We start from the raw sequence: 16,940 nt of genomic DNA, 5'->3' as shown, positions 1-16,940 counted from the left end.
GAAATGCTACGTTATTTCCACTCACTGGTGGCTTTTACCCACCTCGTCAAGCTGCCCATGGACTACAAAGCACCACAGCCCCTGAGGAGCACAAAGTGGCAGCAAGGGCTGGCCTGGAGCAGCCTGGCACAAAAGGCAGGCATGTGACAAGTACACGGATTAACCCACCCCGGGGTCAGCTCTGGAGGAGAGAGGGAGTCCCGCCGGTTCAGCTCGGCTGCGACCTCCCCGACCCCTCCAGCCTGACTCCTGGCCGCGTGCCCGCCTACCCGCCCCCCGCCCCCCGGCTGCGGGGCCCTCCGAGTCCTCCGAGGACCCAGACCGGTAGAGGGCTGTGTGCTTCCACCCGTCCCCACGCAGTCCGTCACTCAGGCATTCAGGGCTGACTCACGGAGCTCTGACTGAAGGGGAGGAGGTCGTCCCCGGTCCCACGCGGCAGGGGCACGGGCCCATTAGCCAGGGTGTGGGCCGCAGCACCTGCTGGGTGCCGACTCTGCCCCGAGCCCATTCGGGACTCCCAGTATGTGCCTCCAAATATCGGGGCGGTCCAGCAGCCCACAGAGAACGTGCCCGCCATAGCCTCTTGTTACCTCCTTGTGGGAATCGGACCGCACTTGCTCATGTCAGAAGGGACGTTTTCGGGGAGATGGGCGCAGCTCCCTGACCCATCAGAAGAGGCCCCCGCTGGCCGCAGAGACAGCAACCTGGGGGCTCCCTCCTGGGCTGGCACTTGCCACCTAGCGTCGGGCTCTTCGGGGGGGTCCAGTGCGTCCCCACGGCAGAAGGCACCTCTGGGCGAGAGTTTCCACCCAACATGGAAGCATTACCCCATCAAATACCCTCATTTCAGAGATGTTAAAATGTGGGGGGCAGTGTGCTCTTAGAATCTTTGATAAATGATATTTTCACATCCAAAACAGCCTTAACAATGTGGGGCACCTGAAAAGCACCAAAGCTGTCGGGGTCTTTTCCCCCCTAAACAGCCACACACCAGAGGCCGTGGGAACAGCCCGTCCTAGGGCGAGCTCCCTCACTGTCCCTGGAGGCTCCAGCAGGGAGCGAAGCCAGCTCTTCAAGACACGTCTCTGGGCCCTGCCAGTCCTGCCTGCCCATCCTGCATGTTCCTCGGTGCCTGACAACTGGACACGGAAGAGAGCTAACTATTACATCTCCAGCGCGCCGCCAGGCTGACAGCGAGCATACGAAGGACGGGGGATTTATGGACTCAATGATTTCCTTTAATCAGCGTGGATGACATCCTCCTGGACTGAGGCAGGAAAACTCCTCCGAAGACCTGGGTCTGCACAGACGTTGTAACCGCGCATGCAAGGGAACCCATGTGGGCTGGGCGCACGCGTGCATCTCTGCACACCTGACAGGCACCGAGCAGCCCGTGTCGGGTGTTGCTCAGTTGGTTAAAGACGGTAGAGTCTTTGGTCTTAGTTCTGCCTTTGGTCTTAGTTCTTTCTAAAGTTTGGCTTTGCTATTAGAACCTCACTTCTTGATTGAGAGGAGCTGGAACCGGTGATAGACCGTATTCTCGGCTTTTGATTCTGTGTCTTAACTTAAGACGGTTGCGTCCGGGCACATGCTGTGTCTTCTCTGCCTTTCACCCTCCCCAACACCACCATCGATGCTGAACAAATAAACAACCTGAGATGTGATGTCTAAAGTTTACAGGACAGGCTTATCTATCAAAACGACGTCACCAAAGCACAGAGTCAACGGTTGTGTCTTAACTCGCTCATGGTGGCATTTCAATGCATTTTAGAGAAGGTTTGGTTCCTCCTCACACCCCGCCCTCACCCCCGGCCATCCCTAAAAACTAGCAAAATCGAGAACACTTCGGACGAAACTCAGCTCCCCCTAAGACTCAAAAAACTACTAGATGATGCACCGTGTATATCTCCTGATGAAAGATGAAGACCCTGAACAATTCTGCCTCACACGAGAGCATCCCACATATGATCTCAGATTGGGAGCAGCCTCTTCGCATGTTCTGTCTTACTCGAGTTTCACGAGATTGTAAAGCAGGTCAGACATCAGTTCCATTTTTAAAGGTGAGCAAACGGACACCCAAAAACATGAAGCGACTGTTTATCGATGCCAAAGGAAGGAAGCGGAGGGGGGGGGGGGGGGAGAGTGGGAGGAAAGCAGAGAGAGAAAGAAGACCGAAAAATAAAAAAGCAAATTAAACCAGAGCTGGAACTAGAACTTAAGACCGGGACGCTATCTCGTCTATCATGGAACTACTTTTCTAGCAATTAGTCATTTCCTCAGCCCCATCTGGTAACAGCAGCAGGGGTGGAACCCAACAGCTTTAAAAGTACTCACAGCACTGACGGCAATCCAGAAGCCTTGGAAGGGACGCAGAAGGCAGCCACAGCGGCAAGACTGGTAACGTGGCTGCCCTGTCTTTATACCCCCCAGACTTTTCCAGCGCACTTTCCCACACAGGGTTTCATTCATTCTGCAAAACAACCTTCTGCGATGGTCGCTACCAGCCCCATTCCAGGAGGAAGCGGAGACGCAGGAGGACCACGGTCGGCCAATCCCACAGCATCTGGGTGCCCTCCCTGGTTCCCTCGTCAGCCTGCTGTCGCTTTGCCCACCTGTCCGAGCATGGAGCCGAGCCCACCCTGCAGGCCCAGATGCCACCTTGGGGAGGAAACCGGGAGAGGGGAACCAGGCCAGACACACACATTTGGGATGGAACTCAGAGAAACCTCTAAGGGGAGGGATCCCAAAGCAGAGGGCTGGGCTCTCCTAGGGTGGCCCGAACTGGGCTGGTTCCCAGGAGGGGCTTGGGGTCGACACAAGGCGGGCACAGATTCTGCCTCCTGGTCTCTCCGGCTGTATCACTCTGCCTTCAGGCACCGTGTGTCACCTCTTGACTTACCTCCACAGAAAGCAGGCTCTCCTTTGGGTTAGGAGTGAAGCTGGATTCTTCCATTGTCTCTCTGTACTGGGGCCTCGGGACCCAGGAAGTTGTCCCCAGGGGCTTGGCCATGGGCAGATTATAATGCGATGCATGGCCTGCTGCTCTGCCATGCTGAGCTCTGCCTCTGGGAAACACAGTCTGCTGCTATGGGTGCTCTTTGGCCATGTCTACCCGGGGGACACTGGCCCTATGGTGGCAAGCTGTGCAGAGCAGGGGCCAGAGCGCTTGGCTGGAAATATGCGCACACGCGCACCCACACCCATACATACATGAGCATGTAGATACTGCATGCCAGTGACTTCTGGCTCATCAACTTGCTTCGTGACCCCATTTCAGATGCTCTCCGTTGGGGGCTGCAGTTTTTACATCTGTGAAATGACACGGGCCATGGGCAGAAAGAGGAGCATCCTATCACCTGCTGTCCGAACTCACAGAATTTGGGGATAAAGTGAGAACATGGGTTTTAAAGGATCCCAGGAATCCCTGTCACTTCTGCAATTAATACATATTTCTTGAGCAATAATAAAGGATAAAGCACATGCAGAGAAATGTTCTGGAAAGTCTGGAAACAGCATCCAAATGGGGCAGCATTACCTTACCTAGAAACGGCAAACCACAACCAAACCCCTGGATTCTGAGGGTGTGGGTCTGCAACGAAGAGAGGTGCAAACCACACAGCGCTTTCCTGAGCTGTACACTCCTGGCCCTCCTGGGGAAGCGGTGGGATGGGGCAGTTGGCACCAGAGCTCTGGGCTCATCATTCTAGAAAGGCAAAGGGTGAGAGGGAGGGTAACTCAGACCCTGGGAAGTGAGGTGGAGGAAAGAAGTGGACCTGTCAGTGTGCTTAAGGCTAAATAAAACCTACCAAGACTCAGCTGAGAGTTTCAGCAGACTCCAAATGTGCTATTAAAAAAAAAAAAAAGGCATGGCTCCCATCTCTAAGGTTCACAGCTAAGCTGGCTTAGAATCACACACGCCAAGGTTAAAAATAAAAAGCAGCCATCCCTGAATGACATGGGCTCTGGGAAGGAAGCCTGGGGTAAGCTGTTTGCTGGTGAACCTGGGAGAGGGGAGTGCAGACACTGGGTGCAGGGTACTGGTGCTTATTGGAGGACACAATATCTAAAAGCCAGATGCTCAGAATTTTGCTATTTTGCACTTAAAAGGCACTTCATACTGGCAAAGGGTTTCATAATAATCTTCAGATTTTCCATTGAGGAAAGCCTGCTGTGCATTAGAGTGTGACCACGGCTGACCCACACAGGGTTCTGCTGCTCCATGCATTTGCCTCCCTCACCCTGGGGTCTGGCTCTGGCGCTGTCCTCACACACCTCGTACACCCGGATGGGATGCCTGTGGGTCACAGCGTGGAAAGCACCAGACCTACCATTCTGTGTCACTCTACTCCATTAAGCCAACATAATGGTGCTGGGACCACAACAGGCCGCGTATCCCCTGCTGAGCTCCACTGGAGACAGAGTACGTGTCTGCCTCCTAAGGACAGTACATGTCCCATCCCTTGGCCCCACAACCACGAACACTACAGGTCAGGTCTATCGGCCTCATTACCCCCTTGCAAATCCAGGACCCCTTATTATGACCCCAGTGGGGTCCCCCTTCTAATGAAGTTTTCATTTGTCCAATATGCTTATGACTTCTACTCTCTAAAGGGTTTATTTATTTTTTTAAAGATTTTATTTATTTATTTATTAGAGAGCGAGCGAGAGAGAAACAGCATGAGAGGGGGGAAGGTCAGAGGGAGAAACAGGCTCCCCGCTGAGCCGGGAGCCCGATGTGGGGCTTGATCCCAGGACTCCGGGATCATGACCTGAGCCGAAGGCAGTCGCTCAACCGACTGAGCCACCCAAGCGCCCCTAAAGGGTTTATTTTTATAAACATTTTAAAAAATTAGCTCTAGTTACTGTTACTCTAGTCAGCTACCATGTTACTCCTCCTCAGCTCTGTGACTATGGAGACATTTCTAGAAGGTCTTCAAGGGGTCAGGTGAATGATGGGAATTCTGTGACCCATGTGTTCAACACCACCCTGGGGGACGCCCTGACTCAGCCCACGTTTGGGCCAGTCCTACACCACAGAACCATACAGGGGTTGGGAGGCGGATGGGCCCTGAACAAGAGAGGCGGTCACCTTCCAGAAGCTTCAGGCTATCCCCAGACACCACCAGCCTGGGTGACTGTCATCCCTGGCAGGGCAACGGAGGAGTGGACAGACTGGCTGTCCCTAGGATCCAGCCAACCCTTATCTGAGGTGCTCACCATATCCCAAATTCCGCATCCTGGCTGCCGGTTTGGAAGCACCACCCAGGGCAGATGTCTTTTTCACACCTTGAAGGCACTTTAGAAAGACCTCGGAAAGCAGGTGAGGGAAGGGACGATTTTCCTGCCCATGGTGATATATGAGAAAATCGAGGCTCGAAGAGTTTCAAGTATTTGCTCAAGCTAAGTGACAGCATGACTCAAATCCAGGGTTCCTTTCCACTACCCAAGACCACTACCTCAGGGTCAGAGCGTCTGGGGGCTCTCAGCCGAGGCACAGCAGCAAAGACCTGGAGCTGGGAATGACCCTCCAGAAGGGACCTTCCTCATCCCCACACCTCTCTTAGGGCCAGCGCGGAGCCCCGCCGCAAGGGGGCCCTATTCGGACCTTCTCTGCTCAGGGTCCTTCAGATGCCTGGAAAGATCGGCGAAGGTCAGGAGAGGGCCCCCTTCCCCGGGCCCCCTGCTCCACCCCAGAGGCTGGACAAGCAGGCAGCCCACCAGCTCGCCCTGAGGTTTGGCTAGAGACCCCCCTTCCCTTCCGGCGCCTCCAGAAACAACTGCCCTTTGCCGTTCGAGAAAGTGCGTGGTCTACACCATCCCTGGGAAGTTCTGAGTAAATCCTGCTGGAGTCCCCCCACCTGTCAGCCTGAACCCCCACAACGAGCTGGATTAAGGGGGAGAGAAGACGCAGGAGAAGGCCCTAAGGATGGACCCGACTGGGGACCCGGCGCGCGGAGTGGGGCGCTCCCTCTCACCTGTACCAGTCCAGCCCGCGACCGTAGTTCCTGTCGAAGAAGTGGGGCTCGGTGCCCAAGGCCCTCACGTCCGGGTGCACGCGGATGAACTCCAGCACGGCCCGCGTGCCCCCCTTCTTCACGCCCACGATGAGGGCCTGGGGCAGCCGCTTGGTGCCCATCCTGACCGAGCCCGAGTGGTTGGCAGCCGGGAGGCGAGGAGCGGGCGCGGCGGCGGCGGCGGCGGCGGGCGCGCTGGGAGCGCCCGGCGCGCTGGGCGTGGGCCCCGGGGGATCGCAGGGGCGGGACTTCGGGAGAAGTTTCTGGCCGCCCGCGCCGGGGCCGCGGAGGCACCGAGGCGCGCCGAGGAGGCGGCTCTGGCCCAGGTCGTCGCAGCAGCACAGGAGGCTGTAGCACAGGTAAGTGCAGGAGAGCGAGAGCGTGAAGGCGAAGAGCAGCCTGCGCGCCCTCCGCGGCTGAGCTGGCCCCGCGCGGCCCAGGACCCTATAGGCCATGGCTCCATGGGCCCGCGCCGGGGGTCATGGTTTCCGGGGAGCGCCGGCGGCGGAGCTGCTGTGGCCCTGCGGCCGCCTAGAGGGCTGGCGCGGCGCTGCCCCGGCCCCGCGGGTCGGGCGTGGGGGGCGCCGTCTTCCCCGGGCGCTGCCGGCCGGGGCGCGCACCATGCCCGGGGATCCCGGGGGCGGCGGCTTCTCGGGGCACAGGCGGCTGCGCGTCCCACATCTCCCCGTCCCGGGCCCCGGGGCCCCGGGCGGCGCTCCTCGGGTCTCACGTGCGCAGGCTTCGGAGTGCGCCCAGCGCCCGAAGCTCCATTCCCTGTCCTTGGTGCGCGGCGCCCCGAACGCTCGGCGGCGGCGCGGCCGCTCGGGCTGGCGCGCGGACCGGACGGTGGCGCTGGCGCGGGCCCCGCTCGGTCTCCTCGAGAAATGCCGAGCCGCGCGCGCTGCCGGCTCTATTTAAGGAGTCGCCTGACGTCAGCCGCGCGGGTACCCCGAGCCCGCGCCCCGCCCTGGGACCTGGCCCGCCCCCTGCGCCCCCACTCTCCTGCCCCTCCCAGGGACGCGCTACCCCGGGCCCTCCCCGCGCCGGCCGCTTCCTGAGGAGCCCCGGCGGGCTTGGGATGGCGAGGCATTTACTCCTCCAGGGGGGGCTGGACGCCCCCACCACCCCCAGGGCTGGGAACCCCGGTCCGGGTTGCGCCAACATCCAGACCCGGGCGCAGACGCAAGCACTCTACACTGATACACGGTCCCACCACACTGACACACACACACGCAAGCACACACACAGGTACACACGTACCCTGACCAGGACACACCCCCTCACCCCACATGGGCGTGGAAACACCGACAGGGACCCTCCCCTGTCCCCCTCATCCCCATCTCACCAGACACACACACACAGCCTGGAATCGGACATCGTGCCGTGTGCGCACACACGCGCGGGACTGGGACACACGCTCTAGACGGGGATGGGTGGAGGAGCCGATCGTGAGATTCCGTGACTATTCACGGAGCTCCCTAGCCCCCCGCGCGCTGACTCATACCCAGGCGGCTCGCTCTAACACCCATGAAGCATGCGCCCCCACCCCACTGTCACCCCACCGTTCCCGGGTCGTGGCGGGAGAGTGAGCCCCAAAGGCGCGGACTCCGCGAGGGAGTGTATGTGGGGGGGGGGGGGTTCCTCTCTTAACGGCCGCCCCCTAGCGGCGGACTGCTCCCCAGGGAGCTGTTCCGGGGTCCCACAGTGTCCCTAAGGTCCAGGATGATGCAGACTTCACCCAGGGGCAGGAGGAGGAGAAAGAGGGGAGGACTGATCCAGGAGGAATTCCACTTCGAATGACTCCCAAGTAATTGCTCACAGTGACCATGCCCAGACCAGGCATGTGTGACCAACCCCAGTGCTGCCCTGAGTGACCCACACTAGTGGATCAGAGCAAACCTAAGTCACAGTGCCCAAGAACGCAGCTAGCTAAGTTGTCACCCCACAGCAATGCCAAATCCCTGTGCCCAGGTGTTCACCAAGTGCTACCCCACAGAATGTCTGAATGACCACCACCCCCTCTACCGTCTCCCCCCACAAACTAAACATACTTCTTCAGGGAATACCTTGATCAGGCTTTGTGGACCTTAGCCCAAGCCAGGGAATATTAACCAGGCCCATCCTAGAAACCTCAGGCCAGTCCTTCTAGTACAGATCATAACTACCAACTTTGTTTCAAGCCCTCCCCAGGTTAACTCAATATCAACCACAGCCTATGAGTTTGTTACCATTATCCCCACATCACTTCCCTTCCTTAATTCGAATAGCAGCTAACATTTATTGAGTGGTTTGGTGCCGGTAATGTGCATATCACTTGACATGCACTACCTCCTTACTCTTTGGAGATAGGTTACTCATTTATAATTCCTGACTTATAGACAGTGAGATTAAGGCTTAATGAACACATAATCAGTAGTCAACAGGGCTGGGGTTAACCTGACTCCAGGATTCAAGCTCTTAATGACAATGCTTTACAATTCCCTCTCTTGTTTTGATCATTCCTAACAGCATTCCCTGCTAGGCTCCTCTTCCAGGTGTGAACTAACACATCTATATTACCGCTAAAACCTGACACCTGGGACCCAATGAGGACTTCCAGGTGTAGGTTGAAAAGTTCACCCGGATGCTCACCTCCCTTCTGTAGACTCTGCCTCCAGTAATGCCACCTCCGACTCCATTATATTTTTCTTGTAGCTACATCAAGCTGCTGACATCTCAAGCTCATAGCCAAGTTCCATCTCTAAGTCTCTTACAACTGCTGCTGATTAAGGCATATCTACCCCATACTGTGCTTGTACAGTGGGCTTTTTTGGACCCAACATGTAGGTCCTTACACATCTGATCTGATTACATTTTATCTTGTCTCATCAGCTCACTGCTCCAGTTTTTAACAAATGTCTACTTGAGTCTTAAATCACAGTGCAGCTTTCAGTTATTCAAAAAGAAAACGTAGAAAGTTGAATTCTGGCAGCCTGATCCTTGATTCCAGGTGTACCTTGGGCAAGGGTTGACCTTTCTGAGCCTTGGTTTTCTCAGCTGTAAAATGGGGAGTTAGGATTAACTAGGAAAACCTCCTGGGGTTCCATTATTCAAGGCATGAACTACTCTGTTGGCATTATGTCATCTCCGTGTGTTTGATTACAATTTAATTAATTTTTCTCTCACGTTTTTAATAATGTCAAAATAAATATGTTGGAAGGATCTCTAAGATAGACCTTCGACAGTTTTTCACACTGTGAACCTGTTATTTCTGCACTTCACTGTTAGAATTACAAGGTTAAATGTGGATTAATCCACTCTGACAAGAAATTTTTTTCTTGCAAAAAAAAAAATGAGTGTAGTTATTTCTCCTCATTCTCTACTTGGCTCAATTTAAAAATTATTTTTATCTTTGAATTCATAAGCTGTGAAATGCCTGGGTATTCCAGCCCATCAGAGCCAGGCAGATTTGCCTCTTCAATTTTCCAACCAGAGTAGTGACCGTGATTTGGATAGAGTTTCTCAGGAGTGAGACAGCGGACATGCCTGCTTATCATCCCCCACCCCTCTCTTTTTTCTAGAAGTACCATAATCCTCCTTTGAGAGCATCAGGGAGGATTATGCATGGACTAGGACTGGAATCCTTCAAAAATTAGACACAGTACTAAGATCCAGCTACTTCTCTCCATCTACTCTGTTCCTCTTTGGACCTTATTTTCTTCTCACTCCTATCTGCCTTTTTACCCCCTTTATTTATAAATCAGGAAGGGCTACTGAGTTGCAAGCAAAAGAAGCTGATTTTGGCTAATAGAAGCAAAAAGAGGGATTTGGAATAGCTCACACAGGAAAAGAACTTAGCAGTTGCTCACAGAATGAAGAAGGTGGGGGAACTGGGCGCATAAACAGAATAGCAACCACAGGACACAGATCCTTTTCTTGCCTTCCTTTGAGTCTTCATTTGCTGTTTTGCATCAGCATTCTCTTGAATCTTCCCATCCACTCTTACACCCTGCATTTAAGACCTTGATCTGAAATTACAAAACAAGGAAATGTTCTTTCCCGTAAGTCTATGGACCCAATCAAGCCTTATTATTCCGTTGTATTTCAGTGTAAGTTTCCATTCTGTTCCCCCTAGAGCCGAGTTTTGTAAAATGTGAGAAAATGCTCCAAAGAGGGTGGTTCCTAAGAGGCAAAGGACTGTGAAATGGACTCACATGGTCTTGAGGGGTTGTGTGAGATGCAGAGTTCACATCTGAGCCGGAGGGTGTGCATGAATATTATACTTTTAGGAACAGACTGGGAGTGAGGATGAGAGAAGGATTTCCATGTGCTTCACGCTCTGGCTAAAGTCAGAGGGCAAAAGTTCGAGGGACCAGATGCTGCCTATAGAAGGGAACAAATCTGGAAGGCCAGGAACCATGGTTGATTTTAAGTACTTTGTAAGATTCCAAACTTTCTGTCGTCTCCATATTGGTTTACTTGTGCTGTTGGCAGCATTCTTCTTCTTCTTCATCATCATCATCATCATCATCATCGACATGATGTATTGACCACCAGGCACTGGGCTAAGCATTTGGGTGCAGTACCTAATTTAATCCTCGAATAAACCAATAAGGTAGGGCTTATTAGTATCCCTATTTTATAAATATGGAAACCATCTCAAGGAGGTTCATTTTTCCATGTTCTCCCGGATGCTGCAGGCTGGAGAAGGGGGAAACCAGTGCAAAAAAAATGTATGAATGGGGCGCCTGGGTCACTCAGTTGGTTAAGTGTCTGATCTTGATTTTGGCTCTGGTCATGATCTCAGGGTCATGAGATCCAGCCCCCAGCCCCGAGTCGGGCTCCGTGCTCAGCGAGGAGCCTGCTTTAGATTCCCTCTGTCCCTCTCCCTCAGCCTGCCCCCTCCCCCGGCTTCTCTAAAATCAATCAATCAACCAAACTTAAAAAAAAAAAAGCCAGAATGGGGAGGCTGATGATCAGCTTCACCCATAGCCTTCCCTTGGGTCAGAACTGTTTCGTGCCCCACCTCCCATCCTGCATTATGTAACCCACACAGTCTTCTGCTCACCTTATCTTACCACCTTGCCTTCTTAATGTGACTGTAAACCCCTTGGGGGCCAGGGACTAAACAGCTAGTTCCAGATCAGCCTGGTACTTAGAATCTGGGCTGCATATTCATGTTAGGACTCCCCTGGATTCCTGATCTCCTTTCTCCTCCTTGATGGACCACAGACCACTATTACCCTGTTAGGTCTTCCAAGAAAGAACTAATATTTCATTTCAAAATTTATCCAAAGTGGATTATTTGTAATGTCTGGGAAGTTACTAACCTTGTACAATAATGTGGTAGAGCTGACCCAGAAGTACCTGGTGATACTCCCTCTCGTCTCCTTGTCTTTAACCAAATGGAAGCAGATGAGAATGTCACCATTGGTGACCCCCCAGTTTATCCATTGCTGAAATGCAGATCTTAGTGGTATAAGAAGAGTACCTAGCTACAGAGAACAACTTAGGGAGATATATTTGTTGGCTTGCATTGAGTTTTCTGTTTCCCTCAACATTATTACTCTGTAGTAATATCCTGAATGTAGAAACAAATGAAAATCCTGAGAAACAAAAAGAAAAAAGTCCCCCAAATAACAAGACTCAGAAATAACTATCACTTAATGTTTTTTACATCCTTCCAATTATACATGTGTTTGTTAGTTTATGGGTCAGCCCATATCTATTGTTTTGTAAAATGCTTTTATGCTTGACAATATGGTGAATCTATTTTATATCATTAAATACAGACCTATGTAGGTCTAGTACTTTCAGAAAGAGAAAATAGCTTACTTGCTTTTCTAAGTATGGGGTAAGCTTGCAGCTACCATGAATGGAGAGAACTGAACACGCTTATGAACTAATTCAACATGTAAGTAAGCAGAGTGAAAGGGAAAGACTGAGTCCCAGTAATAGTGTTTGAATCCCTGGATCCAGCTTTGCCTGAAGCTGTCTCTTCAAGAGACAGTAAAGCATAGTGGTTAGGAGTGCAGTGTCTGGAAACAGGCTGCCTGAGTTCAAATCCTGGCTCTGCTAGTGAGATAAAACAAGATTATAAATGTAATGCACTCAGAACAGAGCCTGGCTAACAGTAAGCCCTCAGTAAACATTAGCCATTATTATACTGCAAACTTTTCAGTTATATCCATCCATAAATTCTTTTTTACTTATTTTGATTGATAGAGATATGTATTTTTCAACTAGATCTTTATCTTTCAACCTACTTAAAAATTTTTATTGACAATAAAATAAAGTCAACCTGTGTTCTCAGTAATCACCTAAGATCCCTCCTGCTTTGGATCCAACTTATCTTCCTGATACTTTAAATGCTTCTAGGGAAGTAACCACATATCCATTCTGGACCTAGTTCATGGCAAGTGTTCAGTAAATGCTTGTTAGAGAAATAGCTAATATCCCCAAAGACCCCTGTGCCTGGAGGACAACAATTTTAGCATGAGTACATGGAATAACTTATCTTAAAGGACTGGATTTTCTATTCATTGATCACCCCCCGGATAAACATGATATATAGTCACATTTTGTTTATGCCATCTACCCCCTTGATCCTCTCTCACTGTGCTAGATTTTCTGGTTAAAATCAACTTTCTGCCCACTCAGTGCCCAGTGCCTGCACCCACACAGCTGAACACAGCAAATGCACAAGCATGATGACTAGTCCCACTTAAAATTCATCATTTCTAATCTCAAGTGGACCCTTCACATTTCCTGGCAATCATGCTACATTTCCCTTGTCCATTCATTCTCGGTTCTCCTATGTAACTATTTGGTTCCTTCTCCCCTCTTCTCAGTCCTCAAGCAGCTCCTCCCAATCCTGATCATCTGATGGCCTTGCTTCCTCCAGACTTCACTGGCTAATAGAAGCAACTGGAAGAGAGCTCTTACTGCCACCTCTACCCACCTGCCTGTAGCTATGTTCATATACTTTATTTTCTCTCTCTTGAATGGGAGTTCGTGGTCTATGTTCCTTGATCAGGCCAGCCCCTCCATCTGTGTACTCTATCCAGACTGTTTCTGTCTACTCAAGGACATGACTCCAGGAAGCCTTCCCTTTTTCTCCCTTGTTACCAGTGTCCCCTCTCCACTGGGTCCTTCCCATCAGCGTATCAATAAACTGATATCTCTCCCATCTCCAAAAGAAAAGAGGCAAGCAACCCTGTCTTGACCTCATCTCTCTCTCCAACTGGAGCACCATTTTCATCCTTCTCTATATAGCTCAGCTCTTCAAGGGTGAGCTCTACTCACTGCTTCCCATCTCCATCCCCTCACCCTAAGCCCATCCCAGTCAGGTGTATGCTCCCACCTCCCCTCTGAAGCTGTTCTTCTGGAGGTCACCAGTGCCATCCATTGTGCAAAACTCAAGCCAACTCTTCATCTTAGTGGGACTTGACCTAGGGACAGCCCGTGGCACAGCCGACCCTCTTTTCTTCCCGAAACTCTTTGTTCACCAGGATTGGAAGATGCCACATCCTCCTGGTGTTTTTCTCACTTTTCTGCTCCTGAGTTTCCTTTGATGGCCTATTTTTACCTCCCTGACCTCTCACTTGGGAGTACCCCAGGGATTGGTCCTTGAAAATTATCTCTTTCCTGTCAAGACCCCCTCCCTTAGTGACACCAAAGGTCTCCTGTGTGTATCCCTTCATATACTGCTGCATCTCAAATTTGCAGCTCCTTTCCCTGGAATGTCTACTGAGACATGTCTGCCTGGAGGGCTAACAGGCATCTCCACCTAAATATGTTGCAAACCAAACTCTTACTAGTTCCCTAAAACCTGCTGTCATTGTAATTTTGGTCATCGAAGTAAATGGCAATTCTCATCTTCCATTTGCTCAAGCCAAGAATAATCTAGAGTTAGGGGCGCCCGGGTGGCTCAGTCAATTAAGCATCTGCCTTCGGCTCAGGGTCCTGGGATTAAGCCCCACATCAGGCTCCCTGCTCAGCAAGGAGTCTGCTTCTCCCTCTCCCCTTCCCCTTGCTGTGCTCTCTCTCTCTCTCAAATAAATAAAAATCTTCAGGGGCACCTGGGTGGCTCAGTTGGTTAAACATCTGCCTTCGGCTCAAGTCATAATCCCAGGGTCCTGGGATTGAGCCCCCGCATCAGGCTCCTTGCTCAGTGGGGAGCCTGCTTCTCCCTCTCCCTCTGCCCCTCCCCCTGCTTGTGCACTCCCTCTCTCTGTCAAATAAATAAAATCTAAATATATAAATAAATAAAAATCTTAAAAAAAAAAGAATAATCTGGAGTTGGCCTTGACTTCTCTGTCATACCCCACTGATTTGTGAGCAAATCCTGTTGTTCCTCCCCACCCAGAATATATACTGAATTTGACTGCCTCTCACCACCTCCACTGCTAAATATCCTAGCAGGCTTCAAATTTGTTCGAGTAGGGCGCCTGGGTGGCTCAGTTGGTTAAGCGACTGCCTTCGGCTCAGGTCATGATCCTGGAGTCCCGGGATCAAGTCCCGCATCGGGCTCCCTGCTCGGCAGGGAGTCTGCTTCTCCCTCTCCCGCTCCCCCCTCTTGTGCTCTTTCTCTCTCTCAAATAAATAAATAAAATCTTTAAAAAAAAAAATTTGTTCAAGTAGCTTGGAGTGCATGTTCCTGTGGCCTCAGCAGCACAGAACTCATGGGTATAGCAGACCCTCCACCTCTTAGACACCTTTGGGGTCTAGAGGATCCTGCAGTAGGGGAGTGTGACCGCCTGGCTTGCTGCTAGGTGGGTGTGGCTGTGGTCCCTGAGGCTGCAGACAGTTCCAGATGCTCCAGAACGCACAGTGATGTAGCAGTCGTGGGCTCTGCTAACATTTTCCCTTTTGTTTCTCCGGCCTGGGTTGGGGCGGCTCCTGAACTTACTCATTTTGCAGTAACTCCATCCTTCCCTTTTGGCGCCATCTACCCTTCCAGTACTTTTAGAACCAATCTCCTGTATTAAATCATTTCTGTTTGAAATACCTAGGGTGTTTCCCTTTTCCTGACCAGACACTGATCGATCTAGCCCCCACCCAGTCTTCCTAGGATCTTCTCAACAATGAGAGGGATCCTTCTGTTGAAAGCCCTCTGTGGTTTCTCAGCTCATCCAGAGGGAGGATCCACCCCAGGGACTAAAGCATTGTCAACCTGGTAAGAATTGTTGGGAGATAGTAAACCCAAAATAAAACTGTCAGCTGCCCAGATCATTCCCCTCCACTCCGTACCCCTGCCTCCCCACTATTCTCAAGCAATGAGGAGTCTCAGAATTGACCTCATTTCAAAATGAGAATCAGAAGACACTGCAGGGGACTCAGGAATAAATACTCCATAAGAGGGTGATTTTAACCTCTCCTTGGTTCATACCAGCACACCTCTCCTTTTCTGCACTCTGTGAGATTTCCATGCCTGGAGCTCACCTGAGTCACGTTTTCTACAGAACGAGTGACTGGAGAGTGGGCAGCACACATTCCCCTTGGCGTGCATGGCAGGCGATACCTGGGGGGGCCGGCTGCTCAGCCTGGCACCTCTCCCCCCGCTTCCCGCAGCACCCGATGCGTCTGAGTACTGAGCTCTTGGCGATCCTCTCGGGCAGTCGTTCCCGTTTCCAGTGTTTGGTTCGACTTTCTCGGCTCTGCCGTGCCAGGTAGTGCTTCTGGTGTTTTATTGTAATTTCTCATTAGCTGTCGTGTCCTCTCACTTTCTTTGTCCTTGTAGGTTAATACCTTTATTTCATTCCTTTAGACGCACTGGTATTGTAAGCAATACAATCTGTGTGACAGAGGGGTTCTGAAAGAACCGTGAACTTCTCCCAACACAGAGCACTCAGGTGGTGGCTCTCGAGCTAATCTGTGTGAGCCAGAGAGGCTGCCCCTCCAAGTCTGGGTCTTCAGCTCTGACAGCTCTCACATGTGGACCCTGCAGGCAGCAAGCTGCAGGCAAGTAGACAGTTTGAGAAGGTCAGCTGGTGGGTAGGTGGGAAACCTAATTAATTCGTACCATTCAGGTAGTACACGAATCATTCTTTTTGTATGAAGGTAGGATGGCAGAGCCAAAGAGGAGGGGCCCTTTGACATCCCCCAGCAATTTTTCTTCTCTCCCCAAAAGTTCCTAACATTGGCACAGCTTACGTAGTCTACTTTTAGTCTTTCTTCTGCGCTTTCCTGTCTAGAAAACTAGGAAAACCCGGCTGAGTTTATTAGGGGTTTGGAGTGGAGAGTACACAGATGATGAGGATATTCTGCACCTTGCTTTTTTCACTCGACGTGGTAATGCCTGTAGATTTACCTCGACCTCTGCAAAGTATTTCATCAAACATTTGATGCCTCAGGTTGTTTACAATTTATATTGTTTACATATCATGGGTGATTTAGTCATTTCCCTGTTAATAGGCATTTACCTTTGTATCGTGATTAAATGTGACTGCCTATGACTGAGAAGCCCAAAGTACAGGAGTTTGAATAGGATATTCATTTGTCTCATTTAAAGGAAGTCCAGGGGCGCCTGGGTGGCTCAGTCAGTTAAGTGGCTGCCTTCGACTCAGGTCATGATCTCAGGGTCCTGAGATCAAGCCCCACATAGGGCTCCTTGCCCAGTGGGGAGTCTGCTTCTCCCCCTCCCTCTGCTGCTCCCCCTGCTTGTGTGTGCTTTCTCTCTCTCTCACTGTCAAATAAATAAATAAAATCTTAAAAAAATAAAATAAAGGAAGTTCAGAAGGAGGTGGTCTGGGTCAGTATGGTGGCTCCACAGAGTTACCAGGCACCTGAGCTTCTAGTCTGGGTAACCTTGGATGTGTCCCCCCTGCTTGTCGTTGAAGTTGGGTGCTGCAGTCTCCATAAGCACTTCCTCCGTCCCGGGGACTGCATGGAGGAAGGGGAAGAGGGTGTTCATCCCCCCTCCCCGATTTCCCAACAGTCCCACAC

The 16,940-nt window shown here is 51.5% G+C and overlaps 1 protein-coding gene and 1 long non-coding RNA gene across 2 annotated transcripts in view; one reads left to right on the top strand and one right to left on the bottom strand.

Annotated features, from left to right (window-relative positions):
- HS3ST2 (heparan sulfate-glucosamine 3-sulfotransferase 2) overlaps window positions 1–6,886 on the bottom strand; it is a 95,131-nt gene extending 88,245 nt beyond the window's left edge. The window contains exon 1 of the mRNA XM_045875149.3: window positions 5,976–6,886. Within this exon, the coding sequence (XP_045731105.1) occupies window positions 5,976–6,469 (494 nt within the window). The 5' untranslated portion in view covers window positions 6,470–6,886. The remainder of the gene's footprint in view (window positions 1–5,975) is intronic.
- LOC123844549 (uncharacterized) lies at window positions 6,288–15,950 on the top strand. The gene is made up of 3 exons (XR_006790802.1): window positions 6,288–6,373; window positions 15,567–15,664; window positions 15,763–15,950. It is a non-coding gene; the product is annotated as an uncharacterized LOC123844549 (long non-coding RNA).
- The last annotated feature ends 990 nt before the right edge of the window (window positions 15,951–16,940 follow it).

Source organism: Mirounga angustirostris, unplaced genomic scaffold (genome assembly GCF_029215605.1).
Source record: "Mirounga angustirostris isolate CCGP_5_RB_7025 unplaced genomic scaffold, mMirAng1.0.hap1 SCAF_5, whole genome shotgun sequence".
NCBI lineage: Eukaryota > Metazoa > Chordata > Mammalia > Carnivora > Phocidae > Mirounga > Mirounga angustirostris.
Note: the sequence above shows the minus strand (reverse complement) of the source record. Positions and strands in the feature narration are given on the sequence as shown.